We start from the raw sequence: 22,104 nt of genomic DNA, 5'->3' as shown, positions 1-22,104 counted from the left end.
ACTGAATGCATGGGGGCTTGATTCAGCAATTTGATCCACTATCAAACACGATATTCCCTTGTACCAGAACAGGATGGTCTTTCCATTTGCACTTGTGTAGATGAAAAGCCGGATTTTCACATTACCACAAATATACATATATAGATAGATAGATATGTTTACCCTCCTTTCTTGGAAAAAGTGCACCTTTTACCTACAGGAAAAAAAAAATCAAAACAAAAAGCAAAACAGAAAAAAACCACCCCACAACCAAAAATAAATAAAATTAAGTCCGGTTTTTTCTTACGAAGACTAGATGGGGGCTCATCCTGAGCGGCGGGTCAGGAGCCGTTCCCGGCCCCGCCGTGCCCGCGCTCCCCTCACGCCGCCCCCGGCCCAGCGCGCGCCCCGCGGAGCGCGTGCACGCCTGTGCGCGCGCCCCGGAGAGCGCAGCCCCCCGCCTCGCGCCCGCGCGGGGGTACACGCGCGTGTGTGCGCGCGCCCCAGCGTGCACGTGGGTGCGCGAGGGCGCGCCGAAGGCATGTGCCGCGCCGCGCGCCCGCCCCGCGCCGCCGCCGCCCACGGGGCCGAAGCGGACGGGCCCCGGCGCTCCCCTCCGGCCGCACGGGTCCGGCACCGGCCGCGGCAGCGCGTCCCGCGGCCGGGCTCCGGCACCCGCCGTCCGGCAGCGCCCGCGCCCCGCCCCCCCCGCCATTGGGCCGGCGGCGGCCCCGCCCCGCCCCGCCCCCGGCCGCCCGGCAGTTCCGCGCGGGCGGAGCGGGGAGCGGCACCCGCGGCGGCGGCGGCCCGGCGGCAGCATGGGCTGGAGCTGACAGCGCCCGCCCCGCAGACGCTGCCGAGCGCTGCCGGCGGGGGAGCAGAGGGAGCGCGGCCGCGGGGAAGGGAAAAGTTGCCGCGTCCGCCCCGGGAAACTTTGTGCAGCCGAGGCGGGGAGGGGGCGGCGGAGCCGAGCCGTCCGGTGCGGTGCGGTCCCTGCGCGGCGGCGGCGGCGGGGCGCTGAGGCGGCGCGGCGCTGAGGCGGCGCGGGGGTCATGCCCGCCGCCAGCTTGCTGCCGCTCTTCGGTAGCGCGGCGGGGCCGGGGACGCTGGGCGGCCCCGCGGGCAGCGGCGCGGGCGGCGGGGGCAGGAAGGCGGCGGGCCCCGGCGCGTTCCGGCTGACGGAGAAGTTCGTGCTGCTGCTGGTGTTCAGCGCCTTCATCACCCTCTGCTTCGGGGCCATCTTTTTCCTGCCCGACTCCTCCAAGCTGCTCAGCGGCGTCTTCTTCCACTCGGCCGCCCTGCAGCCGCCGCCGCCGCCGCCCGGCGGGCAGCCCCGCGCCCCTCCGCAGCCCGCAGGCGGCCCGGCGGCCGCGGACGGGGCGGGCAGCCTGGAGCGGATCCGCGCGGACCACGAGCGGGCTCTGCGGGAGGCCAAGGAGACGCTGCAGAAGCTGCCCGAGGAGATCCGCAGAGACATCCGCCAGGACAAGGAGAAACTTCTGCAAGACGCCCGCGGTAGGAAGGAGGCGGGTGCCCCCGGGCTGCCCCAGCGCCTCTTCCGCCAGCCCGTCGGCGCCGTGGGGCAGGAGCCCGCCGACCCCGACGTCCGGCAGAGGAGGGAGAAAATCAAAGAGGTGGGTGGTGGCGGCTGTCGGTCCCGCTCCGGGGGATGCGCCTCGACACTCCCGCGCGGGGCAACAGGTCGCTGCCGGGTCTGGCGGCGGTGTTGGGGGACCCCTGACCCCTCTTGCCGCCTCCTCCCTGCGGGAAGGGGGTCTTTCTGGCCGGCTGTCCCTCGGTAGCCGCGGCGCAGGTCGGCGGCATCGCCCGCGGTTGCATCCTCGCAGCCCGCGGTGTGTTCCCGTTTGCGGGCCCGCGCTGCCGGCTCCGTGCCGACTGCGCCTTCCTCTCTCGCTCCCTCCCGGCGCTGCCGGGTCCCCTCAGCTGTTGCATTGAAACCCGGGGAGGAAGCAAAGCCCGGCGAGGGCTGGCAGGGTATTTGTCACTTCGCGGGGCGCCGAGGGCTGGGGACATCGTCCCCGGGGAGAAAGAGCGGCGCGGGTCCGCCTGCGCTCCCCGCGGGACGTCCCGGGCTCGGCCGGGAGCGTCGGATGTCTCCGCGGGGTGCGGGAGCCAGCGGGGCACGTGTCCTCCCTGCCCGTGCCGCACTCTCGGCAGAGGAGCTGCCCGGGGCTGTCCGGTGCCGGGCGAGTGCGGGGCCAGGTGCGATGCTGCGCTCCGGAGGTGTCGCGGTCTGTGTCGGGTTCGTGCGGTTCACTATTCAGCGATACCGGCTGTCTAAAGAGTTGAGGGCATTTGGCGAAATACAGTCAATTTAGATTATAGTGGCACAGCGTCAGAGCTGTGCGTGCTTTCACAAATTCCTTCAGCCGCCTTTTTTGGTCCTGCTGCTCGGTTGGTTCAGGTACCGGTTTAAATCCTTCCTTACAGATATTCTCCAAACTGTGTCTAGGTAATGCTGTCGTGGGCAGAGCTTGACAGGGTCCTCTGGTAGAAGAAGAATTTCCTTGATAATACAGTTCAACTCCCCATCAGTGCTGGCTGGTTTATTTATCGAACTGACAATTTCAGCTGCCTGCAGAGATTAGAGTTTATGAATTAATTAGTAGTATGTATTTCATGTTCTGTGGTGATGGAAATGAGATAGACATGAGACTTACTACAGAGTATTTCAGTATTTGTGAAACCTGATTAGCCTTATTTGAAATAATTTGTTTTTATTGTGTGTTTGTACAGAGTGCTCTGAAAAGTGAGCTGTGATATCACACGGAGCATCAGATAATAAGCTCTCACAAATATCAAGTTGTGTTCTGTTCTCTGGAGTCCTTGTGTCACTAACTATTTCGGCAAATTGTGTTGCATAGTTGTAGGTCATAAGTAGTATGTACCAATGCAAAGGTATTTTGAAGGGAGAAACTCTAAGGAGTACATGGTAAAGACCACATCTTGAAGTGTGCAGAGGATATGTCGTCTTCTGGTTTAGTCATGAACCTCCCTGAGGCATATGGAAAGTTAGAAATACTGGCAAACTCTTTTTCATTCTATGTGAAATTGCTATGTAGAAGTATTTAGAGGCTTCAGATATGATGTACATGATTCTGTGGTACAGAAGACTGCAATAAGTAGATAAACAGGAGGAAGATAACAAATATACTGCTGTCTTGCTGGTCCCACTGTGTGCCAGCTACTCTTGAGTTACAGGCTTTTATTACATGTGGATATCCATATGTATGTGTACATATGAACATGTGGCCAGTATCTATTAAATTTCCTCCTTCCTCTCCATCCTCTTTCTCCTCCGCTTCCACACAGAGCATCAGTTTCATAGTAGCCACCCCAAACCAGAGTTTTGGCTGTTTAAGCATAGGAGATGACACAGAGATTGCATTTTGTTTCCAGATCTTTTTCCTTCATACCTCAGTTTAAGTCCTCAATACTAAGTGTTGTTTCTAGGAGTTTCTTTTCCTCCTAAATCACTATGTGAACTTAACGTTTTGGTTCCTTACTTTCTTTAGCATTATTGTTGTACTTTGCCTGGTTTGATTTTTGTCATTTTCAAAGAATACGTTTTTTCCATTGACAGTAAAACACTGTTTCTGTTCTGTGCTGACTTGCTTGACATCGTTTTATGTGTTGGCCTTTTTTTGTTGCTTTTCTCTTTATCTTTTTGTGAGTTTTATTCCCCTCTTTTTATATTGTTACCTTAGTGTCAAGATGGATTTCTAATCTGCAGTCTTTTCAGCTAAGTTTTAAAACTCTAAATAGTTTTAAATTGTATCTTTTTAAAATATGAACTTTTGTACTCTACTGTAAATGCACAGCATTCCCTTAAAGTTCTTCCCTTTGTGCCCAGTGGTTGCATGCTGGAGATGCAAACATAAAGAATCTTTCTGCTTTCGTACTCTTTTGACCCTGGAATTTGTGTCTGCATTTTATGATTTATGTCATATATCTGGAACTCAGAATTTGCAACTACTCCTGTGGGTATTTTTTACAGAAGGAAGCAAGTTACTTTAAAGGAAAAGAATGCCAAAAAAAAGGTTGTTCTTCCCTGTATTTCTGTTCTGGAAGGGCTCTGTCCCATCAACATAAGGCTGAGAGGGGAGATACCTTAGAGATGTTTTGTCTGTTTATTGCTTTAAATTTTAAGTTGACATGTGTGTTTAGAGGTCCAGCCAGTACAGTATCATTTGCAATCATAAAGCTGTGACTTTACATTTCTTGGCCAAGTTTTGTTCTAGAAATTTTAACCACTTTTTCTCCTGCTTGCTCTTTTATATTAGGAAAACAACAACAAACAAACAAACAAAAAGCCACCAAAAAAACAAACAGGGCAAAATGTAAACCAAGAGGGAATTATAAGGGTTCTTCAACCTCTCTTAGTATTCAAACCAACATAATATTAGCAAAAAGAAACGCTAGATGCTTACTGAGCAAGTAAAATACTTGTGAAAACATGAAGAAGTAGCGATCCTGTTGCTGTCACTGCTTTTACTCTGTCAGAATGATATGGTTGCTCTTGAGGTCTGTGTGTGGGACCTGCCCCGCTGTGTTACACCTCTGGGGCCTGGCTGTGTGCAGGTGTGTCTGGGCAGGGAAGGGTTGTGGGCCAGGGATACCAGTGGGTGCTGTGATAGTCCTCTGTTTCTCTTCTGTTGATGTGTTCCAGGCAAACTCGGAAGAAGGAGCAGTACAGCCAGCAGTGGGGGTTCCCCTAGTACTTCCTGTTCAACTGCTGTCAGTTGCTTGTGGCTGCTGATTTTTTTTTTTACTGGCTGGCCTAATGTTGCCTGCCCTGGGTGTTGTCCTCCTGCAGGATGCCTCGGGGAGGCTCGAGCAAAGAGGCACACTTTGAGCATACCAGCACACTTGCATTTGTCAGAACTCAGTTCTTCAGTCAGTTCTTCTGGTGCTCCTGTGACTTGGGACAAGGTCTGGGTCCCGGGTGTGCTTCACTAGAGTCTGTTTCCATGTCCTGACAGGAGCCCCAGACAATGAATGAGGAGGTTGTGGCTTTTATTCTTGCTCTGCTCCTCACTGCTTTGAGAGGTGGCCACTCTTTTGAGCAAGTGCCTCTTGTCTGTTCCCTACCTGGAAGAAAGGAGGAGTGGAAAGCGATAATTCCATTCCACTCAAGTGCAATGTCTTCCAGTCTCTGCTCTTGTCACTGTTGGTTATGGCTGGACATCATTATTCCTGATTCCAAGGGAAGACTTGCAGGCGCATAGGTAGTTGATATAAGCAAAAGAAGTGATTAGAAGAGGATGATAGTAGTGGAGAGAGGCTATGAAGGCAGAAGATAGATTCTTTTAATTAGGAAAATCTGATTTTGAGTCTTTTCCAAGTCTCATTCCTCTCTCTTCCAAGAAAAAAAGGTGCTGGAATTATTTAGGTGTTAAGAAAACAGCAAAACCTAAGCTCTTTTTATTTCAGAGCAAAGGAATAGAAACGATGAATGAGCTAGCTCAGGTACTAGAAGCTATATAATCACATTAGTGCGATGCTCTGCCCAGACTAATTAATCCTGCTGAACAGCAAGCTCCTGGTGTTGGTGGAGTACCATACTAATGCAGCTGTGCTGTTCTTGTACAAGGTAACTAGCTTGGAAGCTGTTACCATTATTGATCAGAGCTGTTTGGACATGTTTTCAGGATAAAAGCCTCTCTGGTAAACTGGAATCAGTGTCTGAAGAGTATGGTCATGCAGTGCTCCAAATACTTGCACAGCTCTCAGCTGTTGCAGTCATGTAGTACAAAGTCCCATGGAGAGGAATTTGAGCACCAGTCCTTTGAGCTCAACAGGGCAGTGGTTGCAAGTCAGCTAAACAGACTCTGCAGCTTCCCTACCCATCTTTCTGTAAAGAACTGAATTGAGGTGGCATTGGCAGTGTGAATTCTGAAGTTTCCTAAGTCCTCAGTTTTCATTATCTATGGTGGCTTTTTTGCAGTTTAGATGGAAGTATCAGTAATGTTACAGGGATGTTTAGCAATATCTTGGGGAAAGAAAGCTTGTAAGCATGGAAATAAAGCACTAATCAAAGATCTGATATGTGCTTGACATGAAATACTTGGACATAATCAGATCTCTTCATTAACAAGGGGTGATGGCAAAATTATGGGTGGTCACTCACTGCTGTATAAGGGCAGTTGGTCCCTTGTGTCTTCCTGCATTCTTCCACCAGTTGCTTTGCTACTGCCTGGTATCCTGGTGCTGCTGCTCAGGAAGGTCCAGTCCAGGCTGGATGGAGTTTTATTTCCTTATGAGGATGTTTGCATGACAAGGTGAGGTCACTATTACTTCTTGCTATTGGAAGAGGAGAAGTCTCTTCATCCCACTTTTGACTGCTTTTTCCCACTATGTACTTTCTCTGACTTCCACTGCATCTCTTCATAAGCTGCTTCACCTCAGTAAATCAGCTGAAAACAGTCAGAGGAAAAAAAAAAAAAAAAAAAACAAAAAAAAAAAAAAAAAAAAAAAAAAAACGGGATGGATTTCTGCTAAACTTTGTCAGGCTGGTGAGTCAAAGACATTAATGAAAAGGTTGCTTTGGTGCTAGTTTTGGCTGTGGTGAGGGAACAGGTGAATGAAAGGTAAGAAATCTCTTTGAGTAGCTGTGTCTTAGCAGCTAGTATCTCATCTTCTTGCCTAAGTTCTCCATTAAAACTGTATCACTGTAATAGGACTTTGGCAGAGCAAAGGTTCTATCTACTGTAATAACCTTCTTCAGCAGAATGAAGCATTTCCCTTCAGGAGGTTTACCTCCCAACCCCTCTTCTCATAACAAAAAAAAAAAAAAAAAAAAAAAAAAAAAAAAAAAAAAAAAGAACAGTAATTCCTGCTTCTGTATTTCCTAAGCCCCAGCTGCTGCAGACAGAGTGCTTTTACTGAGAGGAAGGTTGTGAGGACCTTCACAGGAGAGGAAACAATTAAAATGCAGCAGTTTAAGTATTGGATGATTTGGGTTTCTAGCAGAAACAGCCACATTCTCTGATGGTACATTTCTTTAAGAACATGATTCAGTGAAAGGAAAAGAGTTGACATGTAATGAGTAAGCAATGTGGTGATTCTTGCCAACATGCTGATGATGCAATCAATGCATTTTGAAAGAAGTTTTTTTTAAGTGTCTTGTGACCTTAATGCTGACATCTTACAGTTCTCATTAAGTTTGTTGAAGTTTAAAATTAATCTTGTTTTTTTTCTCATCCAAAGATTTATTTCCTTGTAATCTTCAGTATTTTTGTAATTGCTATTTCTTTTTGAGTGTCTGATAGTGCTTTCCTTCCTGACAAATACTGTTTATTGTGATTCTTTTGTTTTTTAAATGGTTTTGTAAAAGCCACTGAGGAGGTGAACAAATTGCCAAAAGATAGGAATCACATAAGATGATGGTAAGCTGGAGGTGGCCTTATGAGATCCAAAATGTCACAAACCAGTAAGTTAAGGTGCTTGCTTAGGGTTAATGGCATTCCAGGATGCAGAGAAGCTTCAGCTGTGTTACTGAGTATGATTCAGTGACTGTTAAACATCATCTTGTATCTGGCAGAACTGACCGGGAATCAACTCAACTTGCTAGCCAGACATGAAGCTACGCCTGCTTTTGTTGGGTTTGTGTCCTGGTGGGGTAGGAAGCTGAAATGGTTCAGTGGAGGTCTAAATCACATCATAGTGGATGCAGTGGACCCCTGCTATGCCATGCAGTTGAAAGGAGAGGAAAGTGGAGGAGAATGGTCTTTATGCCCCCCAAATAGGAAATAAGGGATATATTTGCCAGATTAATGTTCTTCCTGCTAAGACCCCCTAGGGTTTTTCAAAGGAAGGACATTGCTTCAGGTGGGTGTTTCAGGTGCTGCTCTGTTTGGGGTTTTTTGTTTTGTTTTGTTTGGGATTTTTTTATGAGAACCTCATGGCTTTCCTTCAGTCAGATGATCTTGGATTTGAATTTTGATCATGACTGTGTGCATATCTGATTGGAATAGGGTGTGTCCCCGATTGCTAGTTCATGTTTCTACGGCCTTGAACCTGTTTTCTGTGTGCTAAGAAGGATTATTGACTTTCCTATCTTCAGACTTGGTCAGATAAATTTATTGAAATTAACTGAATGTCCTTTATAACCAGATCATCAGAATTGTGGGGAAAATGAAAAGACTTTAAATGTTCAGTGAAAAACATCTGGCTTTCACAAAAACAAAACTCCAAAAACCAAAAAATTACTGCAAAACCAAGCATGTGATTGATTCTTTCTCTTTCTGTAAAGGCAAAATGTAAATTCTAGACACACAGGACTCTTTTCATGAGAACTGAATAAGATGATGTAAAAATATGAGCTTAAAGCTTAAAATGGAATATTTCCTGTACTTCGGCAAAAGTTATATTCTCATGGTAATGATGTTGTATTTAATGCTAGGATAGTAGCCTATGGCAGCCAATTAATATAAAGAAATAGAGTAAATCATAATGTTAGTGAGTACAGTTGCTTAAGGCTGTAGTTCTGTGCTGCAGGCAAACTGAAGCAGAAAAAAGTCCACCTGTTTATTAAAATCTACTGTTAAGACCAAAAAATGTCTTATCTCATTCAGGGAGCAAGTAAGGGTGGTGGACAGCCAGGCTTTGATACCTTTTTTGAATGTTAATGAAAGCACAGGATTTATGCAAAGGAAGTAGTGGAGAGACAGAAGACAGCTCTTCTTGTGGCAAATAATTAATGTCCTTGCAGAGGGACCTATGTGACTGTTGGATGGACAGACCTTTACTTAAAGTTGTCTGAAACATACTGCTCTGAGCACTGCTGAGTGTGTTAACTTCTTCTTTGGTTAGGTTGGGGTGGTTTTTTCTAGCTTGAGGAGCCAGCATAAGAGGAAATTTCTGCGGTTTTCATCATAAAGATAATATCTTGATAAGTGTTTCCTTTATTTACAAATAACAAATTTGTCTTCCTAACTCATTTGGCACAGTAAGAGTAATACTTCAGGAAAGTGGCTTTGATTCAGTGTTTGCTCTGTCTTAACAGTGCAGCATTTACTCTGGCAATAAATTGCCACCTGAGGTGGTACAGAGATGATGAGACACTGGTTGTGCATCTATTTGGTAACAAACTCAAGTATTCAGATGTGTCTACATGTGAAGAATATTTTAGACGTTCAGTTTTGAAGGATTTTGTGGTCTCTTAAGTTATTTATAGAACTGTCATTATACAAATGAAGAAAATAATTGAAGGGGGATAAGAGACTGTAAATTAAGCAATATGGACAATGTACCAGGTGCTCAATGTACTGGTTCCTTTTGTGTGAAAATCTTCTTTATCCACAACAATTTTCAGTTGTTTGTTTTTTGTTGTGTGGTTGTTTTGGGGTTTGTTTTTTTTCCTGAGTTGTTTGGGCTTTTTAAAGCATGTGATACAAAGTGTGTGCACACTTCTGAGAGGCATCTTCTGTTTTCATGTTTTCCATGACTCTTTTTAATCGTGTCTGCAAGTCTGTTATGAAAATGTAATTGGTGAGTAATGAAGCACATGCTTCCCTGAAGCAGATTAAATGAAACCTTTTACAGCCCTGTGGTTAAGATGCAGTTGTATCGCAGTGCTTGGCAGCCCTGCCTGCAGAGTCCAGAAGGCTTTGAGGAGAAGCAGTTGGGTTTTCTAGAGCTGAGAGCAGTCCATTGTCTAGCACAGGTTGCACATTGTGCTAGGTTTCAGATACCTGGTACCTGTTTGATTGTTCCCCACTAGACCAGGGGCTGTTGCTCTGTGCTGGGTGAAAAGGTTCTCTTTGCTCCCACCTGTGCTGCAGGTCTTCAGCACGGGCACGTCAGTTCATTAGGGCCAGTTTAAACCTGAGTTTTGGAAGTGTGATTCATGATTGCACATGAGCAGCTTTGCTTTATCACTCAGCTGCTGCTAAATGCATTGTTTTATTGCAGGAGGAAGTTAAACCTGAAACTCCCTGGTTCTGTGTTCAGGTCACTAGGTTTGTATGCTCTTGAAGCAACACTTGAGTGCTGTGCTCCAGTGCTGTTATGAAGGAAGGTATGTAGGGTAGTAAAACTCCTAGTTTGCCTTTCTTGCATCTTGAAATCTTCAATTTGAACTGTGTTGTAACCAAGAAAGGTTTGCATGAAATAATATGACAACTTGCTGTAACTCCCCATAGCAAACTGATAGGATTTTATAGTGGGTGTTCACTAAGGTACAGGTATTGCTCATTTTGATGCCTCTGATTTTAAAAGCCATTCAGACAGATTGGATGAGCACAGAACCCGCTGTTACATTCTTATAACTGTTAAAGTTGAACATTCACAGTCCTTGTGGGAACGCTGAGATATGCAGTCACTTAGGCAAGGGTAACTACAAGCATAAAATCTATTTTCATTTGTCTTCCTACTCCTTCTTGGGAGCTGTACGTACCTTGGTTTTAAACTTGCTTTAGGAATACAATAAGTGAGTGGACCCTGACTTTCATGAAACCTGGGTCCTTTATTTTAAGGGCAAATCTCTAATCAGGTAAGAAAATAGGTGAAAATCAGAAGAAATGGTAGGCAATACTGTGCAGAGGACTGAAATGATTCTGTGTAATGAATGAGCCAATGACTGTTGAACATCTGGCTGTTTTAAGACTTCGTGTGCATCTCAAAATACTTCTAGAAGAATCAGTTTCTTTCTCTGATACTGTGTAGAAACAGAAGTTGCAGTTTTAATGGAAAAATATGCAGCTTTACTCTTCTCATGTGAAGGTAAATAATACTGGTATTTAGGGTAGAAGCACTACTATGTATTTTTCATATGAATGAAGTAGAAAGAAAGAATATCTGATACTTTCTTCCCAGATTTTTACATCATTTCACTTGTGTAGGGGTGATCGTATTGCTTAGCAACATAAACCCTCTTTTTCAATTATTTATTAAAAGTCAGTATCTGCTTTTGAAACATTGCCATAAAATTACATTGGATCAGTGTGGCTTCCTTCTTTAATTAGTATTCAGATCACTGTGAGACTATTTTTTAAAAGTATCTGCATACTTTTATTTCACTTAGTTCTCTGCTTAATATAAATCTCTGCCTTTTGAAATTTCTTTTGTTCAGGGACTGCTTTCTTCCAAGGAAATAGGAAGTAGGTAGCGTAAAAGAATATCAAGCTAAAAAACCCATTCTGCTTTCAAAGTGTGGTGCTTAAGGAGGTAGTAATTTTACTATTCAGTGATAGACACGTGCAGATGCAGATCCAGTCTTTAACTCTGCTGTCACTTTTCTCACTGCCTTTGAGCACTGACATCTGTTGGTGCAGTGAATGGTGGTACTGCTGATAAAGCTTTGCCCATGCTGCTGTCTGTGGGGAAATCTGTTGCTTGCTACTGTGGTTGTAGTTCTCCACCCATCTGTGATTTTAAGAATTGCACTTTAAATTCTGTGTTGGACCTAGGTAGTAATACTAAATTCTTTAAAGCTTAAAGAAGAGAAATAGATGCTAACAATTTGCACTGATGGATTTCTGTCTCCCACCCCCATCATGCAACAGAAAACTTCATTTCCATTTAGAAAGCAGAAGAGTTATACATGTTACTTAAAATGTTATACTACTTCAAAACTGCTTTCTTTGTTCTGGTGAGATCATCTGAAGAATCACCCTGGGAAAAACTGTGCCATGTAAAGACAAACTGCAAATTGACTGATATTTTTATGTCTTATCCTGTTAATCTCTAGAGTAAGTGTGGCACTGAGTCTGAACTGACTGAAATAGAAAGGTGTGTGATCATGTCAAGGGCTGAAGTGATGTCACAGATCAAGAAGGGCATTTCAAAGAAATGACCTTTCTGAAGAAAAGTCCATATGTCTCTTCATGCAGTTTCTTAAAAAAAAAAATGTATTGATAGAGATGTATTCCTATCTCTCCACATGTATGTTTTGCATAAGAGCAAAATGTGTTGTGCAACTGGTCTGCTGTCTGTGCCTGAGAATACAGTTTGCTGGGGACAGGCTCTGTGTGGTCTGAAAAAAACACCTTGAAAAAGTAAAGGCACAGGGTTTGTTTTGTTTTACAAATCAGCATTTGAATTGAAAATATAATTATACATATGCTACAAGCAAAATCCAGACCATTAGGATGAAGCAAAGAAATTCTTGTGTTTCAATAATCAGCTTTGCTCAAGTTAATTTATTTTATTATATAAATCTAAATATTGCAGGAAGTAGATGTTCTCTGACAAAGTTTTCAGACTTTGTGGAAACAGTTTTTGTGTGCAGCCTTGTCATCTGTAGGCATTATGGAGGCTCAGTTGGTTTGCGTTTATGCACACTGTAGTCCTGGTTGTTCTTTTTCCCAGCCTTCTGCTTACCATAGAATTTTGATGCTGAGGAGGAAGATTCAGACTCGCCACTTGACCTCTGGAGGCCTGATCTCTTGCACAGAGCAGAGCTGACTTCAAAATAAAATCAAGTTGCTCAGTCTTGTGTACTCAAGTGTGGAAGATCTCTGCAGAGGGAGATTCTGCAGCCCCTCTGGACAAACATATTTCAGTGTTTGAAGACCCTTACTGTAGGATTTTTGAATCATTATTGTGTGTAGGTAAAATTTCTCTTGCTGCAACTGATGACACTGCCATTACTCCTTTCATTGTGCCCTGCTGAGATGGTCTTGGCTACCTTTTCTCCATGGGTACCCCCTAAGTCATAAAGAAGCCTCTCTCTTCTAGTCCAAACATACCCATCTTCATCTACCTCTTTTTGTAGGTCCTTGTATTCTCCATAATTTTTAAAAAAATCTTAAATTGTTGCAGAGGAGCTGAAAACCTCCTTCAAATGGAAGACCAGGGCTTCCATTTGAAGCATCAGGAATGTCACATAGAAAATGTTGATTGCTTCCCATCATTAGCATGCACTCATGCTAGCACAGCCCACTGTACAGTTCTCCTTCATCATTGCAAAGGTGTCTTGCTTATTTGTGTTCAACCCGTTGTTCACCAGAACCCCCAGGACATCTGTTCCAAAGCTGGTGGTTTAGCCTGTAAGTTTGTATTATATATTTAGGCATAAGATTTTTGCATTTGGTTTTGCTTGGTTTCAAGAGTTGGTCATCAGTTCATGGGTTCATTCAAGTTGGAGCCCTCTTGTCCACCTTTCTGCCTGCTGCAGTTTGGGTTACATGTGAAATTGGTGACCGTGTCTGTTTGCTCTTTTGATCAGTTTAACTCCAGAGACAGGTCACTCGTAGCTAGCTGCTAGTTAGACTGATCTATTTACTGCTGTCTTGAGAGTGTCAAACCAGACACTTTCTCATGAGTCTTGTCCATTCCTTTTTGACTGCTTAGTGCTAAGGGAGGACTGTGTCAAAAAGCCTGCTAAAGTCAGAGAAATTGTGTCTGCTGCACTGCCCTCATCCACAGAGCTTCAGTGGCTTCATCATAAATATCTGGGTCGATTTGGCACATTGTGCCTTTGGGAAATTTTCCTTGCCATTTGCAAAGGTGTTCTTGTCCTTTATATTCCTGGAAATAGAGTCAAGGAGGTTCTGCTCCATTTTCTTCCCAAGGTTTGGAATAAAGCTGTCTTGTAATTCCCCAGAATCTCCTTCATGTTTTTGTTCTGAGTTACCAGTGCCTTTGAAGGCACTGGTTTTGTTCTGAATTACCAGTACCAGTGTTTACTTTGGTCCTTCATATTTTGTTGATGTAGAGGCACCTCTTGTCCTCTGGCAGCTTCCAGATGAGTTTTGGCTTCCTCTTCCCTATGTTTCTGAGTTGATTTTGGACATCTCCCCACATCTTCTCCTCCCCCCTCTTCCCGGGGTCCTGTGCTCTGTCTAAGCTCCCTAAGCAGCCACCCTTCTCTCCCGATGTGACACTCTGAAGATCAATGAGGTCTCCTGGGCACCTCAGCCCTACAGGGGCTTCTCTTCATGGCATCCTGCAGACCAGGTCCCTGAAGAAACCGAGCTCATTCCCCTGAAGTTCAGGGTCTTATATTGCCTTCTGCAGTTCTTTCAGGATCATGATCTCTGCTGTCTAACATTTAAATAGACTTGAGGTTTAGACGTTTCTCATTCATCCATCAGTTTTGAAGCAAGCTTTTATCATGGGAGTTGGGGTGGTGGAGAAAAATGCCAGTGCAGCCTTTCCTGGCTATTTTTCTGCCTCTCTGTTTCCCTGGGGAAACCCAGCAGGCAACTGTATGTTAGCTCAGCAGATTTTTTTGATTTAAAAAAAAAATGAGGAAATGTTTACTGGACAAAGGGATTTGGTTAATACAGGGAATTGCCATTAGAATTCTTGAAATGCAAGCTACTGATGGGAAACAAAGCTCTTAGTTGCAGCTTTTGTCACTTTTGTGGCTGTAGATGGGTGACTAGCACACTGACAGGGTTGTGTGCTGTTTTGAAGCATCTTTCCTCTGCATATCTCTGATCAAAGTATCAGTCACCTCATGTTTATACATTGTTTATATGTTGCATATATGGAACCAAGGATACGGAAACTAACATAGTGTCATTTCAAAGTTGGTAGGTTTGGAGTTTATGTTGAAACTTACATGGATGCCACTAAAGTAGGTTTAAACCAGAGTTCTGTGTGATCTTTTTAAGGGTCTAACTGCTATATAAACATGTATTTTTCAATTAAATTTCCATCTATTTTTCCTGACTTCTTATGGGGTTTACAGGAGGAACTGGAAATATTTTTACAGTGAGGTTGTACTATTGAACTAGACACTGATTCAGAAGAGTCCAGCTCATCAGCATTTGTCTTGCTATTGCTTTTAACATCATAAAGAGGTCTGGCTTTACAGAAGCTTGGTTTTGAAAATGAAGTCTTTCTTTACACTGCCTCGTGCTCAGTGTCCACACCCACTAGTCTCTTCTAAAAGGGTTGATTTCCAGCTTTATAGAATACACGAGCATCCCTTCAATGTGACATAGCTATTCTGATTTAGTGATGTGAGAAGCAAGGATCCTTCTATCTACAGCAGGGACTATATAACCTTCCTTTTGCCTCAAATTTATAGCCCTTTGTTATGGGAACAGTTGACCACACATAGTTTTTGTTTGACGCTGTAAGTGTGAAAAGGTAGCTGTTAAAAACCTGTAATGAGTACTTTTGGTGGGAACTGAATAAGTTTGAGGAAAGGGCTTTGAGGTTTTAAAAAGGAGTTAAGCTTCTTTTAACTTTAATTAGACTTTTTTTCTTTAAATTTTCTGCTGCATCTGAATATGGAGGTTTCATTTAATCAAGAAAGTAAGTTATTTTGCATGTTGTTCAGCAGTCTAAAGCATGTCCAGTAGCTACACATGTCCACTTCTACATTTTTGATCAGTGACTTGAATCAAAAATTCTAGATTTTCCTTCATAAGGCTGATCCTGTAGTCTAAGCTGGTGAAGTCACAGCATTTGGATCTCTTGCACATGAAAAGAAACTTTTAGATGAACAGTCACCTGGTGGGCACTGAAAGAACTTTTTTTGTCAGCTGTATTCTTGATCATAAGAACCTAGGAGGACACAAATATCATAGAGCTGTTTAAAACACATAGTAATGCACTGCAAGGTATTACGTGTGTTCACTTCAGAGTACCCCTGCAGTAGCTTCATAGTGTGCTAATTACCTGTTACTGTGTTCTCTGGTGGAGGGATTTTGCTGAGTCTTTCCTTACCTTTTGTTTGAGCTTAGTGTTTTTTGCAATGCCAGTTTTTGCCTTTATTTTTCATGAGGAGTTTTTCTCACTTCAGATTCCTGTTACAGTTTGCAAAACGTGCATGTTTTCTAAGGAAGTCACAGGACCAGTGGCTGATGCCAAAGACAAATCTCAAAACCAGCTTTCAAAGTCGCCTGTGTTCACGTGAACACTGCAGTGTGAATAAATGTGGACGTGATCAGTTGCCTCAATGGCAAACACACTCAAGTGTCTGTTTTACCAGCCCTACCTTATACCCATATAAGAGAAGTATTCCCTGAGAATTTTATGGCTGATTTTACAGCAGCATCACCAATAATGATTCTCTTGTGCTTGGTAACTTCATGTTGCCCTTAGTCCTGTGTGATGTGAGGAACTTCTGCAGGCTGTGAATGTGCTATTATCTGGAAGGGAATAACTGATTCATAATTTCTTTTGGACATTCCTGCTATGCTGTAGTAACTGGTTTCAAATATACTGTTTCTAGGAAGCATCCTGGGTGGCATTGTACATGCTGTAATCAAAACAAGAGGGAATTAGTTACACGTTATGTTTTCTTTTCCCCACCCCCTCAGTCCCACTCAAATTTCAACTTCAGCCTTTTCCTTGGGCTTGACTAAATTCCCCAAAGATATTATATATAAGGAGGAGAGAAGCTTTTCTGCTGGGATAAGGGAAACTTGCTCATCTTTTGCCTGAAAACTAGTAACTGAGAACATCATGAATGTGGCACATTTTACCAAAGAAACCAGCACTTTAGAGCATTTGCAGTGGAGGAAGATTTGTGTGCATATAGATATATAAATCTGTATGTCTGTTAATGAAAAAAAGACTAAAGAAAAAGTTCCTACCCTGATACATGGAATTATTGCCAAAGAAGTAAACTTAAATTGTAATTTTTTACCTAATGTGCTTTTCTGCAGCATGAGTATTTCACAGCTGTTCCTGCTTGTATGTGAGACTGAAGCCTGGGAAAGGCCGTTGTTTTGTCTGGTGAGTAGGGAGGAAGTGTTTGACAGCTCAGGTGATGAAAGGTAGTTCTTGAAACTTAGTATATAGCTGTATATAAAGGTAGACTGATGACTATTGTATGAACTCTGATTAAATGTTGTATTATTCATATATTTTACCTTTTGCTCTGTGTACTCCTGGGGATAAAGGATATTTTTGGTCTTTAGAAGGGCTATTACTAACTAAATATAGACCTCTTTGGGCAAGAGCAGTATTTCCATGCAAGTCAGAATGTGCTGAAAAACAAATTTTATTCACTACTTTATAGCTTACTGAAAATTCTTATCAGCAGTTCTCAATCAGCTTTTTATACAAGGTATTTGATAACAATTAATTTCCACAGTTAATTCACATAGTTAATTTCTCACTATGGGACATCACTCAGTTTCATCATGCTCTCCAGCTTTTGTGAGATGGTTAGTATAAGTAGCAACGACCTCAGTAGTACCTCTAGGCAAATTTAGAAATAATTCAGAATTTTATAGCAGAATTTAATTTCTTTTAGCATCTGTCTCTAAACCCACTTGCTTCTGTTTCTACAGAAAAGTAGTGAAAATACGTATTGTGAGGAAAAATGTTATTTTTACATTTTCATGACCTTTTAAGGTCTGCAGTCAGCCACTTTCCCCAAATCAGCACAAACTCATGTTCTTTTAATTCTCCTTGGACTTTGGCAGTACACTTAAAATTCTAACTAGCCATGGTTCTGCCAGATCAGAGCTGGAAGCAAATTTACCAAAACCCCACTGATTTTTTGGCACACACTTTGCCACTGAAAAATCATCTCTCTCTGAAGTCACAGTGTGTGTGCTGGTGTTATTCATAGAATAATGTGGCATGTGCACTTGGTGCCAAGCCTTTTGGAGCACAGGGGGCAAATGTTTTTGAAAGTGAATGAAGATCACAGAATATTTGTACTTTTCTTTAAACTTAAGGCATAAGTTGAACATATATTCCTTAATTTACTTTGTAATGTGGACTAAAGCCAAGCTAAGACTGTAGTCCACTTTGATCTGTAAAAAGCATGCCTTCCATGAACAAATGATTACAGTAGTTTGCTTCCAAGAAGAGTGTTAGTGTACAGAGATGGAATCATTGAAAGTTCCTTCCATCTGGGGTGAGGTATCCTACTGTCTATCTTGTAAGGTAGCTGTGACATGGCTGCATGGAACTGGCATTTCCCAATGATTTCTTAAAGCATTCTAATGTCCCTTCATTAGTATTGAGAATGAAGATACAGAGACAATTAAAAGGAACAATGCAGTGAAAGTGGGTTTCCTTTCTTTATGGCTGTATCTGTCACTTTCAAACATAGCAAATGATGCTTTACACAGACTGTTGTTTCTCCAAAAGAAAGCAGTAAACAATTTCTCTTTAAATCAATGAAAAAGGCCCCAGACTGCAAATATTAAGCAAGTTTTTCAGGGCCTGTGTTTTGAAAGAGTGTAATTTTTGAATTTGAGTTTATTTAATACTGTCAGGAACTTCAAATACAGACTTATCTGATGTGCTGCCTTTCTTGCAGACCCTTCATTTTACATTCTGCTTGACACTGCCTTGGGTTTAGTCTGCAGTCTGATTACAGCACTCACTTGCTCCAGCAGGCATTGTTGACTTTTGATGCTGACTTTATAACTTCCTTAAAAAGTGTAAAATATTTACTCAATATTTAAGCTTGACAGTTTCTTGCTCTGGCATCTGGTTATTACCTATTATTAGCAAGTAGCAGAGCCATCATATATGAGGTAGGCACTAAGTCAGGTAGAGAAATGGTGAGACTGAGCTGCTGCGTATTTTAGTTACAGCAGTGTGTTGTGGGACCAACAGTGTTGTCGTGGACTCTCTGGCTTTCCATCTTTGGCTAGAGGTCCTGATATGAGACCAGTTCCAGTAGCACCATGCACCAGAGCAAAGCCTTCTCTTCTATGTTGTACAGCCCAAAGGCTTTCCTGCCACATCTCACTGCTCTTGAATGGGACATGAAAAGCTCCAGGCTTCAGCACTCCAGCTGTGGGCCCTGACTGGTGTGACACTTCTGGAGTGGTCCACTTTGATTGAGCTGGAGCAATGGTTAGTGACCTATTTCAGAGTCAGTAGCAGATGAGCGCACTGCCTAGTAGCTCTTGTCAAACCTACTACACTAGTACGTGTAAAAGGACCAAGCTCAAAGCTGATTTTTCCTCAAAGAAATGACAGCCTTAAAAGAATCTAGGCTATTAATGGGTACAAGTAGAATACAAGGAAATGAGTCTCTTCTGTTTATCAGGGTAAGGCAGTGATAGAGTTGGCTTGTTTGTTTTTACGACTGACAGATGGGACAATAAGGTTTCTCCTTCAATATTCACATCAGCACTTCATTGCCTTGCTTAGCTACTGCAGGTAAATTTTTAACTCTCAGTTAGCCATGTCAGCTGAAAGTTTGCAAATATGCTTAACTGAGTGTGTTAGGCTGACCCTGGGTGGAAGTCAGATGCCCACCAAAGCTGCTCTGTCTCTCCCCTCCTCAGCTGGATGGGTGAGAGAGAATGGAATGAAAGACTGGAAAGGCTCGTGTGTAGACAAAAGGACAGGGAGAGAACACTCACCAGTCACTGTCATGGACAAAACAGATTCAACATGCGGAGATCAAATCTGATTCGGGTAACAAAAAGTAGACACAAATCTTAGAATACCTTTCCTCCACCCTTCTTTTCTTCCTGGGATTAGCTTCACTCCTAATTTTCTCTGCCTCCTCCCCCTGCAGCAGTGGAGGGGACAGTGAATGAGGTCTGTGGGCAGTTCACAAATTATCTCTGCTGCTTCTTTCTCCTCAGGGGCAGACTACTCAAATTCTTCCTCCGATTGGGGTTTCTCCAGCAGGAGACAGTCTTTCCCAAGCTTCTCCAACATGAGTGCTTCCTAAAGGCTGCAGTTCTACACGAACTGCTCTAGTATGAACTCTGTGAACTGCTCTAGTATGGGTCCCTTCCATGGGGTGCAGTTCTTCAGGAACAGACTGTTGTAGTTTATATACAGAGAATGATGTTCCATAGTGTGGAACATCTCTTTGCCCAGTTTGGTTAGCTGTCCTGGCCATGCTCCCTCACAGCTTCTTGTGCACCTCCTGTCAGAGCTTGGGAAACTTGAAAAGTCCTTGATTTGAATAAACACCACTTAGCAACAATGAAAACATTGGTGTGTTATCAACATTAGTATCTTACTGAATCCAAAACTCAGCACTGTACCAGCTACTGACACTCCATCCCAGCCAAAATCAGGACACCAATACATACAGGTTTGCTATTCCATGTGCTTGGCAGCCCTATATCACTGGAGACAGGGAATGATGAATTGCTATGATTAACAGGAAACAACTAGGTTACATTGTGTCCTACTGTAAACAAATGATGTCAGACCCTTCCAATGTATCCTGGTTTTAAAACAAACTTAAACAAACTAAAAACATTGCTAATCACAGATCTAAGCCACAGTGTTCAGATGAGGTTTCTGTGTGGGTCAGTCGTCTCTTTTGCATGTGGAGAAAATATGATTCAGCATTTCGTGAAAGTGAACAGACAAAGCAGACTTACAGATGTGTCAGGAGGGTTTTTTTCTGATAGTTTTCTTTCAAGTGGTCACTGCAGGATGGAAACCTTGTAATGAAAAACCTGTGTAGTTTTACTGTGTTAGTTCCAAATGCAGCTGCAGAAGAGCATTGGAAGAACTGAAATTTTCAAATTCTTTGATGTCAGAGTAAAACATTTCACATTTTTGTTACAGTTGTTGGTCTAATACTACATTTTATCTTCCTCATTCATTTCTGAACAGAGATATTGTGAAAGAATAAGTTCTAGGAATGAAACATATCGCAGTTTTGAGAAGATTGTAAGAAGCTGTCTAAATAGTTCATGTGTTCAACTTCTGTGCTCAAAGAGGAACTTTATGTAGTTCTGGTGAAATGTTATATACTTAGAAGGATTGAAACCTCTGTTGTCCTAAACTGTAATCTCTAAGGCATCTTAATTTAATGTGCTTAATGTTATATTTGAATCCCTAAAAGTGAAAAGTTCTGGATTTCTGTAATTTGATTCTGAAATCAGTAAATGTGTGGAGTCTGAAATTATAGGCAGGTAACCTGCCCATCACTTTGAGACAAAAATTCCTGCTCATGAACATGGTGTGAAAACTGGATACTATGATAACACATGGCTATTTTATATAAGGTTTTTATGCATGGATCTAGTGAAGTATTTCAGAAAAGATAAGAATTGCTTCCCCATTTTAGAATGTAGGCACTAAGATTTAAAGTACGTTATCTTATTCTAATTCAAAAGTAGCAGATAATTAGAGGGAAGTATATCACACATTTCAGTCAAGTCTATTCTCCACTACAATTTTACCAAAATGCATAATAAAAGCATACTTTGTTTCTAAATTTTAAGATTAAATATTTGAGTCCATGTTTTTTAGGAAAATACTGTAATTGGGAGAAAAAGGTAAGAGTAAGACATCAGTTTTTATGGTCTACTTAGTGGTGTTATTTACATCTATTCTGAGAAATATTCTGTTTGTTGAGTGTAAGGCGCATCAAATGGAACTACTAGGTGATAAAATCAGAAAAAAACGGTTCTTTGCATGTTATGTTGCAGAGCTGTAGGAATCTTTCTGCAGGATGTTATGAATATAAAAAATTCAAACAAGTTCAGAAAACAGTTGAGTAATTTCGTGGAAGAAAGCTCTACTGGGCATTATTAATCATGCAGCTATCACATCTGGCTCTGAAAGTCTCCCACTCTCAAGCTCTGAGCACTCCTATTACTCACAGGAAGGTTTATTTGCTTGTACTATTCATAAGCATTTGTTATGGGTAGTGGATATGCCTTTTAGACTCTGATCTAGCAGTCATTTTTTGTGCTGAGTATCTTCTGAGAACTGGAATGGTTGTTGCCTGCCTTGTACTGAGAGAAATCTATTTTTGAGGCAGGAAAAACAACCGAAAAGAGAGGTTCTGAGTAAAGTTTCAGAATGTCACAAACAGAATTCATAACTTTCATGAACAGAGTTACATTAGTATTGCCCAAATGCTCAGTTAATGAGCTGTAAACGTGGGGAAAGGTCTGCTCTATCTGGTATATTTTAAGACCTCAGGAGGGAGGTTAGGGCCCTCTTTAGCTGGTTCCCTCACTTGCAGGAGGGGGAACACCCAGGTTCCCTGTCACTGCATTGATAATGTGCCCTCAAACACCTGATTTGTCTCTCCTTCCTTTCCCTTCTCCTGTTCTTTGCTTTCTAAGTTCTTTCCATTTATCATCCTCATCACCTCCCAATTAATCAGCCTGGTTTCGCTCTTCTCAGTCCTGTTAAAGGCTAAACAGTCTGTTATCTCTAGCACCTGTCTGCCCTTTGTCCTGTTGCTGTCTTGTCAGTGGTGCCACAGGGCAGGGGAGCCCTCTGCGTGTGGGCTGC

At 42.9% G+C, this 22,104-nt stretch overlaps 1 protein-coding gene across 1 annotated transcript in view; it reads left to right on the top strand.

The window, feature by feature from the left end:
- The first annotated feature begins 762 nt into the window (after window positions 1-762).
- The window catches only part of MAN1A1 (mannosidase alpha class 1A member 1), a 138,641-nt gene continuing 117,299 nt past the window's right edge, over window positions 763-22,104 (top strand). The window contains exon 1 of the mRNA XM_066315303.1: window positions 763-1,613. Within this exon, the coding sequence (XP_066171400.1) occupies window positions 1,032-1,613 (582 nt within the window). The 5' untranslated portion in view covers window positions 763-1,031. The remainder of the gene's footprint in view (window positions 1,614-22,104) is intronic.

Source organism: Sylvia atricapilla, chromosome 3 (assembly GCF_009819655.1).
Source record: "Sylvia atricapilla isolate bSylAtr1 chromosome 3, bSylAtr1.pri, whole genome shotgun sequence".
NCBI classification, from domain to species: Eukaryota; Metazoa; Chordata; class Aves; order Passeriformes; family Sylviidae; genus Sylvia; species Sylvia atricapilla.
Note: the sequence above shows the minus strand (reverse complement) of the source record. Positions and strands in the feature narration are given on the sequence as shown.